The sequence below is a fragment of the Pleurodeles waltl genome, chromosome 5 (assembly GCF_031143425.1).
Source record: "Pleurodeles waltl isolate 20211129_DDA chromosome 5, aPleWal1.hap1.20221129, whole genome shotgun sequence".
Classification (NCBI taxonomy): domain Eukaryota; kingdom Metazoa; phylum Chordata; class Amphibia; order Caudata; family Salamandridae; genus Pleurodeles; species Pleurodeles waltl.
In genome coordinates, this window is record NC_090444.1 from 231,133,401 (window position 1) to 231,151,554 (window position 18,154).

At 47.6% G+C, this 18,154-nt stretch overlaps 1 protein-coding gene across 3 annotated transcripts in view; it reads left to right on the forward strand.

Moving 5' to 3' along the window:
• Nucleotides 1–18,154, forward strand: part of UBR2 (ubiquitin protein ligase E3 component n-recognin 2) — a 1,248,744-nt gene that overhangs the window by 819,742 nt on the left and 410,848 nt on the right. For all 3 annotated transcript variants that reach the window (XM_069233963.1, XM_069233965.1, XM_069233964.1), the window contains exon 30: nt 15,542–15,741. In XM_069233963.1, the coding sequence (XP_069090064.1) occupies nt 15,542–15,741 (200 nt within the window). The remainder of the gene's footprint in view (nt 1–15,541; nt 15,742–18,154) is intronic.

Here is an 18,154-nt window from a genome sequence, read left to right on the forward strand (position 1 = left end):
TGTGAAGCACCGTGTGCTTCAAAATTGAAAAGCTAAGCCAGCCGGAGCCGCGCTGCCTGCATAATGCGGAGCTCCCGCAAAATAGTAAGTGCAAGACTTTTAAAATCGGAACACGAAGGGCACCATATGCAGACCCGAGGGAACAGCCCAGAACACATAACACACACCAGAACTGAGAGACGCTTGTGCCACCCTCCCTCGCCGCGCAATCGAGCTGTGTAACCCCCGAGTGCTTGAGGCCCGGAAAAAAAAAAAAAACGTGGCGGTAGGAGCTGCGCGGGCTATAAGGATACAGAACTCCAAAACAGTAGCAAAATCGTCTAGAACCACCATGGAGAGGAAAATTATTTCTCACCAGATAGGGAACCAATGACGTAGAGGCGGCAACGCATATGGGCCTGAGGGAGTCATTACAGAAAACTAATCCGCGATAGTCCCGAGAGGCGCTCGCGACGCCCTCCACTACAGCGAGGCTAAGCTGAGAAGCACTCGAGTGCTCCTGTAATGAAAATCGTAGGCGGCGAGAACCGTGCTGACTACAGAGCTCCTAAGAGGCGGTAGGCGCGAATCCCTGGGGCCCCCGTCCCGACGCGTGCCTGACGGAGGGAAACTGGACAGTACGAACAACGTGCCCTACAGATCTCTTTTATTCCTTTAGAGGTCGGAAGTGACCCTGGCTGATAGAATAAAAGCCTGGGAAAAACCGATAGTCACATAGTAACACTGCTACCAAGGGGCCAAAAACAACGCGATTCAACCATAGTAGATTGAAGAAACTTAAGAGAGTGAGCGAGCCTGATCAACACAATAAGAGCAAATTAAGAAAAACAGTGCCTAGTAGATAGGCCGAAAAGGAGCCGATACCAAAACGGCGCAGAGGTTGGCGGAAATAGGATCAACCCTTCGTAGTCCCGGCTGATGAGTGTGTAACATAGGGAAAGGTGGAGGCCACTCGTCGTTTGCAGACTCTGTGCCGTGGCTCAGCGCTTATGCAGCATAGACGATGACCTCCCGACGCTACAGCACTTAGCCTCTGTGACAAAACTAAACAGCGCAACGCTGAATTCGGAGCTTGGCAATACCTTTAAACGTGTACCATCTGATGGGTAAACCAAAGACCCCACGTGCACCCCCAGAAACCATGGGTCCAACTAATCCGCCTTTAGCACCTGGTGCCGCAGACACATACCAAACCCTTCAGAAAATGGAAGAGACATTGCAAACGAACTCAGCACAATTCGAAAAAGTGCTGCAAGCCATATTAGAAACTAAAACAACCCTGGAAGCAAGAATTGGCTCAATTACAGAACATGTTAACCTGCTTCGTACGGATCAGCAGGCGCTAGCTGAAAAGGTCGACGAACTCGAAAAGGATACGTTGCACTTCAAACCAACTATTTCGGAAGTCATATCCCAACTAAGCGCCATAACAACAGAAGTGGAGACACTTAAGCGACGAGCTGAAGAAGCCGAAGGCAGGTCGCGACGAAACAACATCCGGTTTGTAGGATTTCCAGAGCACATCGAAGGCCCAAATACAGAACTCTTTATCGAAAAATGGCTGACTGAAACAGTGTTGAAGAACAATGTCCCAAAGTTCTTTTCAATAGAACGTGCTCACAGGATTCCGGGTAGAACCCCTCCACCGGGCGCCTACCCACGTCCCCTCATAGCAAAACTATTGAACTACCGCGACAGAGACCTTATATTACAATTATTCCGGAAATTAAACCCAATTCACTTTGAGAACACGCAAATAACCGCTTACCCGGACTTCACAGCTGAGGTACAAAAAAAACGAAACTCATTCTACCGGGTCAAAGAACGTCTCAGAGAACACAATATTAAATATTCCTTGCTGTTCCCCGCTAAACTTCGAGTACAAGACGTCACTCGTACCCTATTTTTCACTACTCCTGAGGATGCGTGGACATGGCTGCACGCAAAAGGACTAGCTGATCCTCTATCTCCTAATGTCAAAAGCCTACCTCCGAGAAACAAACGTAAACCTCGCAGTAAACAAGGTAACAAACCTTCCCCTGAACAATCACGAGTGGAAAGATCGCTACTACTGCAATCTGCGCAGCGTTTTGCCAATGTATCACCGACATCTCTTTCTGAACAATCAGAAGCTGAACCTGATACAGAGTTAAATTCTGACTCAACGGAAACTGAGAGGGGCCCAAGCCTCACCCCAAGAACAGCAGACGACATTTGTTAAATAGGTCATAAAGAATGTGCTCAGTCCAGATATGGAATAGTTAGAACCAAGTCTTAGGTAAAAAGAGAGATGATCCGTGGGTGCTAAATGGTGACTGTGGTCAGACCCTGATGTATTGAAAATCCAAGAGATTAAAGTAGCAATCCGTTGCATTACAAGTGTATTCTCAACGTGAAATTGTGGTGGAAAAGAAAGAGTGGTGGGAAATAGGTCAAATCAGTCTGTAGTTATCTTCTAGGATCCCAAGAAAAAGAATATAGGTTATCAATTATTGATTATCCCCTAGGTGAAATTGTGCTCAGAATTGAAAGGTATAAGTGCTCGGGTGCTAAGCTAGAAGATAACTACAGACTGATTTGACCTATTCTAACCTGAGCAGCGGACCTGGTTCTAACTATTCCATATCTGGACTGAGCACATTCTTTATGACCTATGCACGGGATTTCTTACTTTAGCTCACTCTTTTGATGGTGTCTTAATGACATCTCATTCTTTCAAAATGAACAATTTTGAACTGCAACCTGTTATTTTTGTTTATTTCCAGCCTTGAGAAAGCCCCGGCAAATACATAGCCAGAGGGGGCGAAACACGTGTTGGCTGATTCTCCTTCCGTTTTTTCTTGGTTATTACTAAATGCTTGGACCTTGGACCGTACATCGTGTTTTCCTAACCGAAACTGACTGTATAAAAAGGGACTATTTTGTCGGCATAACAATAAAATCAATAACTCTCAAAGTGGGACTCAACCTTTTTTGTATACTGTTTTGACTTAGAGGACGTGGGCCCCTGTCCTCTGGCTAAGTCCCCTACTCCATAACAACAGGCATCTACACAGGATACTAGTGGTTCTAGGGCCCTTCCGTCTTTGGAGCTGCTGTTGACATTTGTTAAATACCTGATCCCATATACAGGATACCATTTCTTTAGCTGTTGCTGTTTAGTCAATGCAGTCGTTTGCAATTATGTAGATGCTTTCTCTGTCCCGTGTGTCCGATCCGCCGCCGCTCGACCCTGGCAATGACACCTATATACGCAAAATAGGCCGGTTCTAAAACCACTCCAATACCCGTAACCATGGAACACCCTCCACACTATATAGACTGTTATCCCAAGCAGACAAGTTTGTCTATCTCCTTGTTTTTACTTCTCCTGCTATTGTCGTTAGACATAGCGGATCTTGTAGCCATAGTTGAATGGAAAATTTGGTTATTATGTATATCGACATGCAATAATTATAGAACGTCACACCATAATGTAAAACCTAGGAGCAGGGCACACATTTCAGTATCTAGAGGGCTAGCTGTTAGGCATAGATACCAAAAAATAAAGAAAATTTGGGCTTACACAATCCTGAGCGATATCCCCTCAGATTATTTTACTCAAACCCTATGGCATCACAAAATAAACAATATACTACATAGTATAAAGCCTTAACATGGAATGTAAAGGGCATGGCCTCCGCAAGCAAAAGACAACGGATTTACACATACCTCAGGAGGCACCAAATACACATAGCCATGCTACAGGAGACCCACTTAGATAAATCCTTACTGGCATTAACTAAAACAAAGTGGAAAGGTCAAGTATATGGGACCACCTTTTCGTCATATGCCAGAGGTACTGTAATATGGATAGCCCCCGGGGTTCCGTATACTGTGTCCCACAAACAGTGCGACCCAAATGGACGATGTGTAGTTCTAGAAGGTACCCTAGATGGTGTCCCATTAGCCTTGATAACCGTATATGTTCCTAATACAAATCAACGCGACTTTTTAAGAACAATAGGCAGTAGCATGCTCAGCGACCCTGCAATAGATGCCATATGGGGAGGAGACTTTAACTGCGTCTTGGATATTTTGAATGATCGTTCTATCCCCTCCACTGGAACACGCCCCGACTAAACGAGCATCGCTCGACCTGATAGAATGGGCTGCCAATAACATGCTCACTGAAATATGGAGAACTTCTCACCCCACACTACGCGAGTACTCATTTTATTCACCAGTACACAAACTCTATACTAGACTAGACATGTTTTTCGCTACTTCTAACATAATCCCAAAGGTAATTGCATCTAGCTACCTGGCACGCACCATATCAGATCATAATCCACACTACTCCATACTGATGTGGGGATATATTCATGCCCGCATTCCAACATGGCGCCTACAGCCAGACGCCCTGACGGATCCCCCCTTTAACACAGAATTGACCACATGCCTAACAACCCTATTTTTCTCTAAACAAAAATACAACATCAACCCGAGCTATCGAATGGGATGCCCATAAAGTAGTAGTCAGAGGACACTGCCTGGCAGCATCGGTGGGCATTAAGAAAATGCTGTCCTCAGAATTATTAAAATTGGAAGCCAAAATACATAGATCAGAGATTGAAGTCTCAACAAATAATACATCACCAGAAACACTTATATCACTGAAAGCAAAATACAGAGAAACGGACGACAGCCTTGGTAAACACAATTATAGACATTTTAAAATGAGACAACATGCTGAGGGGGACAGATCGGGCAAACTATTAGCGTGGCTGGTGTGCCAATCGCCGCAATCATCAGGATAGGAGCTATCAAACTACAAACAGGGAGAGTGGTCAACACTCAAACTGATATCAACCAGGCCTTTTTCTCATATTATTATACGTTATACCAATCTTCTACACCTCCCACAGAACAGCAACTTGCAGAATTCTTAACTCAGATTCCCCAAAACTCGAACATTGTCAACAACGCAGATATACTAGACGGCCCCATTACCATTGAAGAGCTTCGCTTGGCCCTTTCTCAGATGGCGCGAGGCAAGACCCCTGGCACAGATGGCCTACCGCCAGAATATTATAACACGCAAAGCACTCACCTGTTGCAACCTCTGCTGGAGGTGTTTAATGAAGCACGCAACAGAAAACAATTACCAGACTCCATGAGGGAAGCATTAATAGTGGTCTTACCAAAACCGGGTCGGGACCCTTTGGACGTCAGATCATACAGACCACTCTCCTTGCTGAACACAGATTGCAAACTTCTTGGAAAAATCTTAGCAAACAGATTACTCCCCCATCTACCTGACTTGATACACCCAGACCAGTCGGGCTTTATTCCGGGTAGAAGCACTTTTATTAACATAAGGCGCCTAATTCGTATCATGCACAACACCTCTGACCCAGAAAGTGTGACTGTCACTAGACATTGAGAAGGCGTTTGATACGCTAGGCTGGGAATATCTATTCGCTACCCTTAAGATGTTCGGTTTCAGGAGCGGCTTCATTGACTGGATCATAACACTATACTCCAAACCAACAGCCCGAGTCAAAACCGGCTGGGTAGTGTCAGAAGCCTTCCCTGTGTGCAGAGGAACCAGACAGGGCTGCCCACTATCACCACTGCTATTTGCAATAGCTATGGAACCACTTGCAATTAAGATCAGGATGAATGCACATAAATGGGGAATAAAGGAGCTCGAAACATATCATTTAATCTCTTTGTATGCAGACGATGCCCTGATATATTTACGCAATTACTCTGACTCCCTGCCCAGGATAATGCATATATTGGATAGCTTTGCTCTGGTGTCCGGCTTACATGTGAACTGGTCTAAATCTTGTATCTTTCCCCTCACTGGTTTGCCCCCTGAACAACAAACAGCATCCCCCATACATCAATTACCATGGTCGTACCAAACCTTCAAATACCTGGGTGTCCAAGTGTATCACTCTATAGCAGATCTAAGAGAAGGTAACTTAGACAGGCTCCTCCGCTCCACCCGGGGCTCCTTGGCATTTTGGAGTTCCTTGCCTCTATCGCCCATGGGCCGGATAGCAATAGTCAAGATGCTAATACCCAATGGTGGATTCTAGATGAAGAGGACCTGCAAAAGCAGGGAACAGAGCCCAGTCCACGCCAGAGTGTCCGGGTGGGACAGGAGGCAATGCCCACCTTTCTGTGGGCGAAGATCCAGGTCAACAGTGATGGATGAAGTTGTCAGATTGCAGATGGATCAGTGTCAGCAGGACCACCAACAAGCACAAGCAAATGCAACTAAAACTGTTGGAGACTTGCAAAGCTGAGGAGGACCAGCTAGGTCAGGGCTGACCCTCAGAAAACAGGAGAGCCAGCAGAAGCAGTCGGAACCCTCATGAGAAACTCGCTGGCAGCGGGCACAGTAAGTCGCATTGAGGCCCAAGCAGCTCTTATGAAGAGGAGTCCCATGTCGCTGGAGCAGCAGAGTGGAGACTGTCCTTGCAGAGGTAGAGTACTGGGGTCTGGGGCTACTTGGAGCCTGAAGATCCTACTGAGCGGGAGTCAACAAGCCTTGGTTGCTGCAACAGTCACATTGCACATGGGGTTCTGGCTTACAGGAAAAGGCAAGGAGGGTTCCTTTTTGCTTCTTTGGTGCAACTGAAGTTTTGCCAACCTCAGAGGATGCACCACCATGGAAATGTTGCAAGGTGCTCACAGGAGCAGCGGAAATAATGTTGCAAGGTGCAGTTGTTTTTTTTGGTGTTGCAGTCTTGTTCGGTTCCTGTGGAGTCCAGCAGCGGTTTTGGTGGCCCTGAGGAGAAGAGGTCTTGACAAAGGACTCCTGGTGGAATCTTGCACAACGAATCAGAGGACAGACCCACAAGGGAGTTCCTAAATAGCCCAAAAATGGGGTTTAGTCGCCTTCTGAGATAACCACCTATCAGAGGGGCTCACTGACGTTAGCTACCTACTCTCACAGATGCTCCCAGGGGCCTCTGCACATCTTGTTTTCAAGATGGCAGAACCAAGTGGCTGCCTGGACGAGGTCTGGGGCACCACCCCTCTGGTGGTGGTAGACAAAGGAGTGGTCACTCCCCTTTTCTTTGTGCACTTTTGTGCCAGAGCACGCACCGGACTCGTGCAAACCAGATTATGCAAGGAGGGCACCAAATGTTCCCTTCAAGGCATACCGGTGGCATGGCGAGGCTACCCCTCCCCAGTCCTGTAACACCTATTTCCATAGGAGAGGAGGTTGCACCCCTCTCCCACAGGAAATATTTTTTTCTGCCTTCCCCTGCTTGAGCTGGTCAAGCAGCAGGAGGGCCGAATCCTGTCTGAGGGGCTGCAGGAGGATGGGCTGCTCAGAAAATCTGAAAGACTGGTAGGAGCAGTACTGGGGGGTCCTCTTAGGAGCCAGCAGAGTGCATTGAATCATGCCACCAATACTAGCATCAGTATTGAGGTATGATTCCGACATGTTTGATACCAAACATGCCTAGGTTCGGAGTTACTGTTATGTAGCTGGACCACAGGTAGTGACTAGTGGCCTGTGCATAGCTAAAATGGCTTCCCCACACTTACAAAGTCCAGGGTACTTGAGCTGGAGTTCATAGGGACACCTCTGCTCATGGAGGGGTGCCCAATCTTGCCCTTCGGGCTTGAATGGCCTAATATAGGGTTGACTTAGTGACCTGGTGTAGTGACCAGTAGTGAAAGGGTGCATGCACCTTTTCATGCAGGCTGCAAATGGTAGGCTGGCAGACAAAATTTTCATGGGCTCCCATGGGTGGCATTATTCATCTTGCAGCCATTGGGGGATCCCTTGTGTACCAATGTCCTGGGTACCTCTGTACCATATACTAGGAACTTACAGAGGTACACCAGTATGCCAATTTTGGTGTGTGAGAAGTACCAAATCAACTAAATTTGGCGGAAAGAGCACAATTACTGGGGTCCTGGTTAGCAGGATCCCAGTGAAAACAGCCTATGCACACGGACATCAAGCAAAAAGTGGGGGTAACCATGCCAGAAAGAGGAGACTTTCCTACAGTAGCCAATGGGCTGCCCACCTTTAGGGTGACAACACCCTTTCTATGACCGCTTCTGCTGGGAAGGGGGGCATATCCCTAACCCTAGGGGCCTAATTATTTCTTAACAAGATGGGGGAACTTAAAAAATAGTGTCCACTGCAGCTCGTCCGCCTTAGAGGTGGGACTGGCATGAAGTGGGCACACCTCCTAATTCACTTAATTTTCCCGCCTGTGCTGCAGGCAAAAGTGGGGTCAAGAGAGGTGGGTTCTTAATCTCCACCATCTGAAGAGACTGAGGTCACATTACAAAGGCGGCTAGGCCTTTGAAGCTTCCCGCACTGGAATGTCCATCCTGCCTGGGTGAGGTGGTAACATCTCCGCCCAGTTTCTCAGGCCCTCAAGAGTGCTGGCTCTCACTTTGGGGAGCCAGAAACGCACGTCTTGTGGCTGAACTGGTCAGGACCAGTCAGTCAGCACAAAAGTAGCTGGTAGGTTTTCAGGAGACACCTCTGAGATGCCCTCTGTATGCATTTATCAATAAATCTATCACTGGAATCACTGAGGGTTTATTTTTTTGAGATATTTGATAGCAAACATCCCAGGGTTCATATAATCCATCATGTAGCTGGGGAACTCATAATGACCAGAATCCAGCACATGCATTTAAAATGGCTTCCTTGTGCCCCTCCTAGATCTTGAAATCGACAGAGACATAGCAGGGGCACATCTGTTTGTCGATATATGCCTTCACGTGTGCCCTGATGCACCCTGCCTTAGGGATAACATACACCTGGCACGTGTAGAGATTGAGGACCTGGCACACAGGGGTGTGTGACAGGTCATGTTTTCAATTTAGCCTGCTCCAACAAATGAAGTCTGCAATGGCAGCTCTATGTGGGTGTGGTGAGGAGTTTCTGGATCCCCAAGTTGAGAGACAACCCTCTTGGGGGCCCGAGTCAAAAGCCTGAACTGGGTGGGTTTGTTATTACTTCATACAGGCAGGATTGACATTCCATCGTGATGAGCTTCAAAGACCTAGCTGCCTTTTTTATGCGACCAAGGTGTCTCCGATGGTGGGGATGACCACCCACCTGTCCTGACCCCACTTTTGGCAGCGCGACAGGCTGGAAAATTAGGCAGATTATGAGGTGTGCCCACGTCATGACGGTCTCACCCCTAAGGTGGACGAGCTGAAAGGGACACTACCTTTTAAATTCCTCCATTTTGTTTGGATGGAATTAGGCCAGTAGGGTGAGGTTTAAGCCCACTTCCCAGCGGAAGTGGTCATAAGAAGGGTTTAGTCACCCTGAAGGTTGTCAGCCCATTGGCTACCACCTGGCACTCCCTATAATGCCCCTATTTGAGTATTTAGGTGGCACCCTAGAACTCAGATTCTGATGACCTAAGACGAGGAGGACAAAGAAGAGTTCCCCCCGCAGAAGAAGAAAAAGAAGCAGCAGCAGACTGTCTGCTGACCTCAATGAACTCTGCCCAAGATGCTAACTCGACCTGCCTTCCATAATGACTCAAGTGTCCCATGAGCAGTGGACCTGGTCTGCAACGAGAAACTTCAGGGATAAAGACTCTGCAGCTTCTGGAACCCCAAGGACCGGACACCAGAAGTCAGCATTGCACCCGACATCCACTACCCAAGGTGAGGCCAACAGACGATGCCAACACGTTTCCCCAGCTTTCCAGAGACCGAGTCCAGTGTGGTCTGCTTGGAGAATTTCTCTCCCGCAGCCTTGTGGTGAGAGAAAACCCGACAGCTCCAGCAACCACTGCACCCATCGCCCCTGACCCCATCTGTGGTGGGGTACTGGTGCCAACAATGTCCTCTGTCTCCTTATAGCTCAAGTCTACCCTGGGTCTACTCCTGCTGGTCTCACGGCGACGCCTGCGGCCTCATCACACAAGTCCCCCTGACCGCGAGTGCTCCCGCCCGAGAAAACCCAATGCCTAAGGACACCCCTGCATCCTTTGCCCCTGGAATAAAGGACCAAAAGTAACCTATGTCCCTGAGCACCCCAGGTCTACTACCTACTTGTTCGTTGTCCCCGACTGGCTTCCCATCCTGAGCCTGCAGGCTGTCTTCATGAGGACCAAAGTCTCTTAGGAAGCCATTGGGCACCTGATGCATTACTGCACCCCTGCCCCCCACTGCTGCCTGGAGTGACTTGCTTTTGCGGTTCTGATCAGTACCCAGTACTTACCTTAACTCATTGAGATCGACCTCCTAAGTTGTTGTTAACCCTGTGTTTGCTGAACATTGTTTTCCCTCCTTAGGATAATATTGAGAGAACTTCGAGAACTGCGCTGTGTTGATTTCTGAAACTGCTAAGTATTTATGCTTAAAACTCTACTTACCTGAGTACGAAGTTCTTGGGTTTGAAATGTATATAAAAGAATTGTTATTTTTCTAAATTGGTTCAAATTTTTGCCTCGAGTGTGTGTCTCATTAATTGCCTCTGTGAGTACAAAAAATGCTTAGCAGTACCCTCTGATAAGCCTCACTGCTTGCCCACAATACCTCACAATAGAGCATTAGACCTATCTACTTTTGCCTCTGAAAACCAGTTGGCGAGCCTTTGGACTTTACACGTTGTACTTCTTTTTTAGTACACCATATAGAAAGTCAGCTTCCTGCAGCTTGGGTATCTAGGTAAGGCATCTGCAGCTAGAAGTCTCTATCAGATGAACAAGTTACTTAAGTTAGGTAACGCATTATCTGGTAGAGACGCAATCTAGCAGCAGATTTCTTACACCCACCCATTCCTCCCTACTCTGCGGACTTGTTTACTAGGGTTAGGGTATTCCCTTTTTAGGGGTCCTAGTGTGGACACACACATTCATCAGTTGTTGTCATGGCTCTGCGCTTGTAGCGTGGAAAGTTGTGATTAAAGTAACTGAGACACCCGTGCCTGATTTGGCGCCTATATAGGTGACCACGATGTCACTTCCAGTGTCAATTACGCCACGCGGAGCCAAATGGAGCCACCAGATGGCGTGCGCAGGGTTATTGCTTGAGCAAAAGTTTCCGGGTCCAGTCTGACACCTTAGGAAAATCAAAGCTAAGACATCTTCAGCTGGATAGTCTACCATATAATGCATTACTGGAGGTAAGTAACTTGTTCTTTTGTGTAATTGTACATAATAAATGGCCTCTTATTGTAAAATGCCAACAGCTGTGTGCATCTACTACTTCCAGAGGTCAGAGTGACAGTTCACGGATATACATGTAACCCCCTGTAGGTAAGAATTTCCCTATTAGGGTTGCTTGACTCATAACACTGTGAATTGGAATGAACATAACTCATCATAGAGAAGAGTGAGAGACATCAGTCTGTTCTTCTTTTCAGAGAGGGTGCAACACATTATTCCCTGAGGTTAAGGAGATCTAACTATGCTGTCCCCTCACCCCAACCCTACCCGGCTCCACTTGGGAGGCACATGATGTTTTGCAGGGTAACAAGGGATGTGAGGAAATGAGGTGTGCTATTTGGTGTAGTTGTGCGACCTCACTGTGTAATACACTACCAACCCGTTTAGGACCAGTCAGGTTTCATTTGTTAAACCTTCGCTCCACCCTGGGTGACTGCGGCTCTGTGCAGTCAGGCTTACGCAAAAGAACAAGTGTAAAGCACCAAAACAATTTAAGAAGAGAGAGACTACTCGCTCTCTAAATCTGACACCAGATAGATTACATTTTTATGAATTTATGGATACCAACACGAAAAATATCCACCGGAGGGTTCCGGAGATACAGATTTACAAGAAACAGTAAGTTAGGATTTTCACTCCACCGCAAACATGCATTGGCAAATTCAACAAATTAGATACTTAGAAACGTTTTCAGTAAAAATGTTTACAGGTTGGTATGTGGTTACTTAGAGTTACTTTGTGTGACCAACTCCAGCAGGAAACCTGTCAAGGGGGACCAGTATGGTATAATAGAACAGTTACCTTCTCAAGAATAGCAGTCTCCATTCCAGTTCCAGTGTCCGTGGCCCCTTACCATTGTCTTCTATAGAGTCGTCCTGATGCAAGAAATACAGGATGCTGAAGATGCTGTGCAGTTCATGAGGGCCTTCCTACAGCTACTCCAAGGTCTTTGTGAGGTGTTATTAGCCACAGGCGTCAAAGTCCCTTGAAGTCCTCTCCAGGTCAGAAGTCCAGTCACCACTGGGATACCAGTTGCCCGCTACAACTATTTTGTGGTTGTAGGAAGCTGGCCTGGTGTGTGGTGGGTACCTAAGGTACTTACACCTTATTCCAAGTCCAGGTATCCACTATTAGTGTAGTGTAGGCAGTGTCTAGAAGCCAGGCAGTGAAGCAAAAGTGGAGCTGCCGGGGACCAGCAAGGTCCAGAAGGACTCAGCCAACAGGGGGGAGTCCTAGGGGTACACTCAGCAAGGCAGAGAGTCCACAGAAGAAGAGGCAGCCCCCACAGGAGACCCACTGAAAGAGGAAACAGGAGTCACAGAGGAGCCCACATAGCACAACTGGATAAGGGTCCCATGCCGCAGGAGAAGCACGCAGAGGGCTGTGCGTCGCAGGAAGGAGTGCTGGGAGCTGGGGTTACATGGAGCCTGAAGATCCCTTGGAGGAGATGCCCAACAAGCCTTGGTAGCTGCAAGACTCGCAGTGCACGGTGTACTGTCCTGCGTGGGAAGGCAAGGGCTTACCTCTACCAATGTTGGACAGCTGGCAGAGAGAATCAAGAGGACTACTCCGGACCATCACCCGGGATGCAGGATCCATGCAGCTCAGAATGAGAGGAGATCCATGCAGCCGGTCGTTGTTGCAGTTGGTGCCTGCCGATGCATGGGAGTGACTCCTTCACTCCAAGGCAGATTCCTTCTTCATTATCGTGCAGACTGAAGACTTGCTCTCCTCTGAGGAAGCACAGAGGAAACGTTGCAGAAGCTGGAAGGAGCTGTGGAAACAATGGTGCAAGGAGGGTCTTTGTCGTGAATGCAGATTGTCAGTTCCTGGAGGGTCCAGTCGCAGTTCCAGTGGCTAAGGGGAGTCCTGCTGGAATCTTGCAAGCTCAATCTGAGGACCCACCCCAGTGGAAGACCCTAAATAGCCCTGACAGGGGGATTTGTCACCTAGCCAAGTGACCACCTATCAGGAGGGGGCTTCGACGTCGCCTGCCTAACCTGGCCACTCAGATGCTCCCAGAGGTCCCTGCCAACCTTGGATTCAAGATGGCAGAACCCAGGGACCCTCTGGAGGAGCTCTGGGCACCACCCCTGGGGTGGTGATGGACATGGGAGTGGTCACTCCCCTTTTCATTGTCCAGTTTCACACCAGAGCAGGGACTGGGAGTCCCTGAACAGGTGTACACTGGTTTATGCACGGAGGGCACCAGATGTGCCCTTCAAAGCATACCAGTGACTTGGGGAGGCTACCCCTCCCAAGCCATGTAACACCTATTTCGAAAGGGAGAGGGTGTTAACCTTCCTCTCCCAAAGGAAATCCTTTGTTCTGCCTTCCTGGGCTTCAGCTGTTCAAGCCGCAGGAGGGCAAGAAACTGTTTGAGGGGTGGCAGTAGCTCGGGCTGCCTGGAAAACCCCAGAAGGCTGGTAGGAGCAATAAGGGGGTCCTCTTAGGAGCCGCCAGAGTGCTAGTAGTGACCTATGTCCAGTACATGCATAAAATGGCGTCCCCACACTCACGAAGTCCAGGAAAATGGAACTGGAGTTTGTGTGGGCACCTCTGCTAGTGCAGGGGTGCCTTCACACACAGGGGCTTGCACCTGCCCTCTAGGCTAGGATGGCCTGCCATTGTGGTGACTTACAGTGACCTTGTGCAGTGACCTATTGTGAAAAAGGGTGCATGCACCCTTTCACGCAGGCTGCAATGGCAGGCCTGCAGAACACTTTGCATGGGCTCCCCAAGGGTGGCATAATACATGCTGCAGCCCATGGGGATCCCCTGGTACCCCAATGCCCTGGGTACCAATTACTAGGGACTTACATGGTAGCACCAGTATGCCAAATGTGGATTGTAAATAACCAAGTTACGAAGTTTGAAGGGAGACAGCATAATCACTGGGTTCCTGGTTAGCAGGATCCCAGTGAACACAGTCAAACACACTCACAAACAGGCACAAAGTGGGGGTAACCATGGTAAAAAGAGTCTACTTTCCTACATAATCTACCTCCCCCCCCCCCCAACCCCCAACAACGAAGGACAATAAGGCTAACCTTGGTCAGATGAGTCTTTATTGTCTAAGTGGGGATAGCTGGAGAGTAGTTCTATATTAGAGTGGTTGCTCTCAGTTTGAGATTTTGTCCTGAAAAAATGTTTTTAAACTGTGGGCCCGTAGTTCCCTAGGTAGAGGTTGTGGACTAAAGGGTATCAGAGCAGGACAGGATTGCTTTCCCTGTGGGTCTGTGGTAGGACAGGGGTGCTGTCCTAACAAGGGTACGGCAGGACAGGGTTTTTGTCCTAAAGGCTCTAAAGGAGGACAGGTTTGCTGTCCTAACAGGGGTAGAGCAAGACAGGGCTGCTGTCCCAAAGGCTCTAGGGGAGGACAGGGTTGCTGTCCTAACAGGGGTATAGTGGAGCAGGACAGGGTTGGTGTCCTAATGGCCCTAAAGAAGGATGGGTTTGATGTCCTAGGTTGTTAGGAGTGGTGCAGTGTAGCTGCCCCAAAGTTTCAATGGAAGAACAGGAAAGGCAGCTAGGCCTTGTGCATGTCTTCTAGTGCATCACATCATTCTCCCCGACAGGTGCAATTCTGCTCCATGGTGAGTGGGTAGGTCTTCCTGCTTCCCATGTCCCACATGTAAAAAAGATGAAAGACCCCAGTCATGGTCCCTGAACCGATGTTTCCTGAGTAGAGGCCGAAAGCTAGCCCATGGCAAGGGGTACAATTATTATGACCTGTACCACTTAATAGAAATAATTTTGCAACTACTGTCTGACCCTGGAATAGTGCTGTTGAGGCAGCAGAAGTCACACTCCCTTAAACCGGGAGGGTGAGAAGTTCTTTGGTTATCTCTGGAATGTAGAAAACACCCCTGATATCATCAAAACCAAAATGACATGGAGGCACCACCAGAGGGCTTACACGATTATTTGTTAGAGGGGAACAACAGGGCTGTCTTCACAAATTTGCAAAAGTAGTTTGCACGGCTTCCCAGATTCATGAAGAGGATGTCTGTACTAAGAAGGTGCATTTGAGGATCCTTTCATGTAAAAGGTAGCTGTCTCTATTTGCATAATCAAAGACCACTCCACCTCCGACAGTCATTGTGAGCTAGAAACTGTAATTTTCTTGCTATATAACCATTTGTTAACTTACAAATTATGTCTCAATATTAAGATTGCTACATTCATTACATAACAAGGCTAAATTTAAACAATGCATATATTTATAATGTTTTCATTAAAGCCAAACATCAAAGAATTGTAATGAGTGCATTATAAACAAAAGTCTGATATTCTCAGTGTAAGATTGAATAATATACTGGATTTAATACATACATTGTCAGTGATGATCTCACTATTATGCCTGTTACTTTTAGCCCTACCATTTCAGATACAACCTTCGTAGCTTTGGGACCTCAGCAGACTAAAGTCACGGAACAGAGGCAACTGGCTACTTGTATTTTATGTCAAGAAGAACAAGAATATAAAGCAGACAACAAGGCAATGGTTTTAGCAGCATTTGTTCAGAGATCAACTGTGATGTCTAAGAACAGAAGTAAAGTTATTCAGGACCCCGGTAAGAAGGGACCCAGTGGGCAATTGATTTTTTGGGGAATTTTTCTAAGAATTTGCTGTTTGTTTTGGATACTGTGATACAAACTTCCCAGTATTACATACATCACTTAAGTTACAACATTCACACTAAAACTCCACAAATACGGCACGTTATGTTAGATTGTGTTTAATTTTGGACACCTCTGGACATTCTTGACATTGAAACTTACTGAAACAAAACACTGAGTAGATATCAACAAAATCATCCGAATTGGCACACTGCCCAATGTTATTTCTCCTTTGTTACAACTGTCCCAAAGTTGTCAGTCTCCAAGATCCCCTGACTGCTCTATTTTCCATGTTCCTCGTCCTTTGTTAGTTAGACTTGGTTATCCTAGAGTCGTAAGAGACACTGGACCATTGATCCCTTTGACAGCCCTCTTTTGTGTCAGGGATGGCAGAGCATAGTCCTTTGCCGCATTCTGCTGCAATCATAGCCTCTGCCAAACAACTGATGGTGGCTCCATGCGCAAGGGCGACGCTGGAGCCTTTCCAAAACAAATTATCTGCATGTGTCAAAAAATGCAACAAGTTAGCCAGTGACAATTGTTTGTAAGGAATCTGAGCAGATTCTACAGAAAAGAAAGCTGTACCCTTCTCTGAGATGAGACAGGTGCAGTAGACCAACCTTTGTCAAGGTGCTACCAATCTTCTCTTAACACTCTTAAGCAAGCATTGCTGCAACATTACCAGTGGTCAAGGTTCAGTTAGCAGAGCAGTCCTTCAGAGGTTTGCAGTACAATAATTAAAAAGTGATGCTGCTTTCATGATTATTGTTGACAAAGAATTAATTGAAAGGTGCATGCTTTAAAATAGGGGCCCCCACGTCTAACTTTGGGCAACATATTGATCACTGCACCCTAAAATGTTGATTGCACAATGTTTGATCCTCTGTATTTATTCTTTGTCAGTGTTACTCTGTGCACACATTTATTTTCTTTTGATGGTAGGATAAGGGTCTCCTGATTTGTTTGTACCCTGGACAACTACCCCTGACATCTGTACCCCAGATTAAACTATTGTTTATATGTCTGATGAGGTTCATTGGTGTACCCCAGTCTTAATAAAATATACATTTGTACCTGTATGCATTGTCTGGCAGAAGCACAAAGGTCTCATGGTCTGTCTTGTGCTCTGAGGCAGGGAAACTGGTTTTGGCTTAATTGTGTGTTGGCATCTCTCAAACCCTGATACATCAGCAGTGTCAAGGGCAGAAACATCAAGTAGCTGCTGATGAATGGAGCATCTGTAAAGAGGTTGAGCGATAAAGACTAACAGAATATGTCTGCTGCCTTTTGATGGCTACTTCTGACCACAGATTTCTCACTTTAGAATTCTCCCAGGCCCTGGCAGACTCTGTAAATGCTTTCCTGCAATATTCCTGTACGTCCCTCGGTGGCACCGCACTGGCTCCATGCCAAACCAGCAGTGACAGTCTGGAGCCACATAAGTGCCACCCTGCACGCTGATGTCAGTTCTTTTCTTTCTGCGCTTTCTATCTGAGAGAGACTTCTAGCCATAGATTTCACCATGACTCCAAGTAGTACTCTGACTGCAGAGCCATGGGGCCGAAGGCTTTAAGGGAGTGGTCCCTAAAGCTGCTAGCGGCCTGGCAGGTGACTCTGCGTTGTGCAATTCCTCAAGGTCTTGTCAGGAGGAAGGTCCCAGGACCACTTCAGGAGCCCTAAGTCCTCTTTGTCTCACTTAGTCATTTGGACCCTCTGATAAGAGGAGCAAAAAACACAAGATCTCCTCGCTCAACGTGCCGACGTAATATCAGCATTTGCGGCATAGCTCTTCGGAACCTGGGCCAGGGCCGACTCCTTGCTTTTCCAGGAGCCAGAGCGACCCCCACTCAACTCAGGGAGTTTTATGAGGCCATGCGCCTTGCCTTTGAGTGGGTCGACCACCTCAGGAGCACTTTCGGGCCCCGTGAGGTCAGAGGGGACCCCATCTGGTTCCACACTGGTAGCTTAAGCCTCGGCTCCGATGAGCCTCCATGGATCGGATCATGGATCCAGACCGGAGCTGGTCGTGCCACTGTGACCTTTCCCGACGTCAGTGCCGATGCTTAGGACGCCACCGGTGCCAGCCTCATCTGGATACCCGAATCTTACACATAACCGTAGCAGAGTCGACCAAGGCGCGACAGGACCCATGTGTCCTCAGTTGGCGCCTCAGCTTTAGTCTGAGGGCTAGGCATTGGGGAACAATGGGAGAGGTCACTGGACCCTTTAGAATTCCAGTCAGAAAGTGAGGACATGGACTGGGTTGAGGAACTGGGTGATGCAAGCGGACTGGACACATCTCTCGATACCAGCATGCTTTTTCCCCCTATTGTGGCTATGGAGGAGGGAGCTACTTGTGCTATGGTG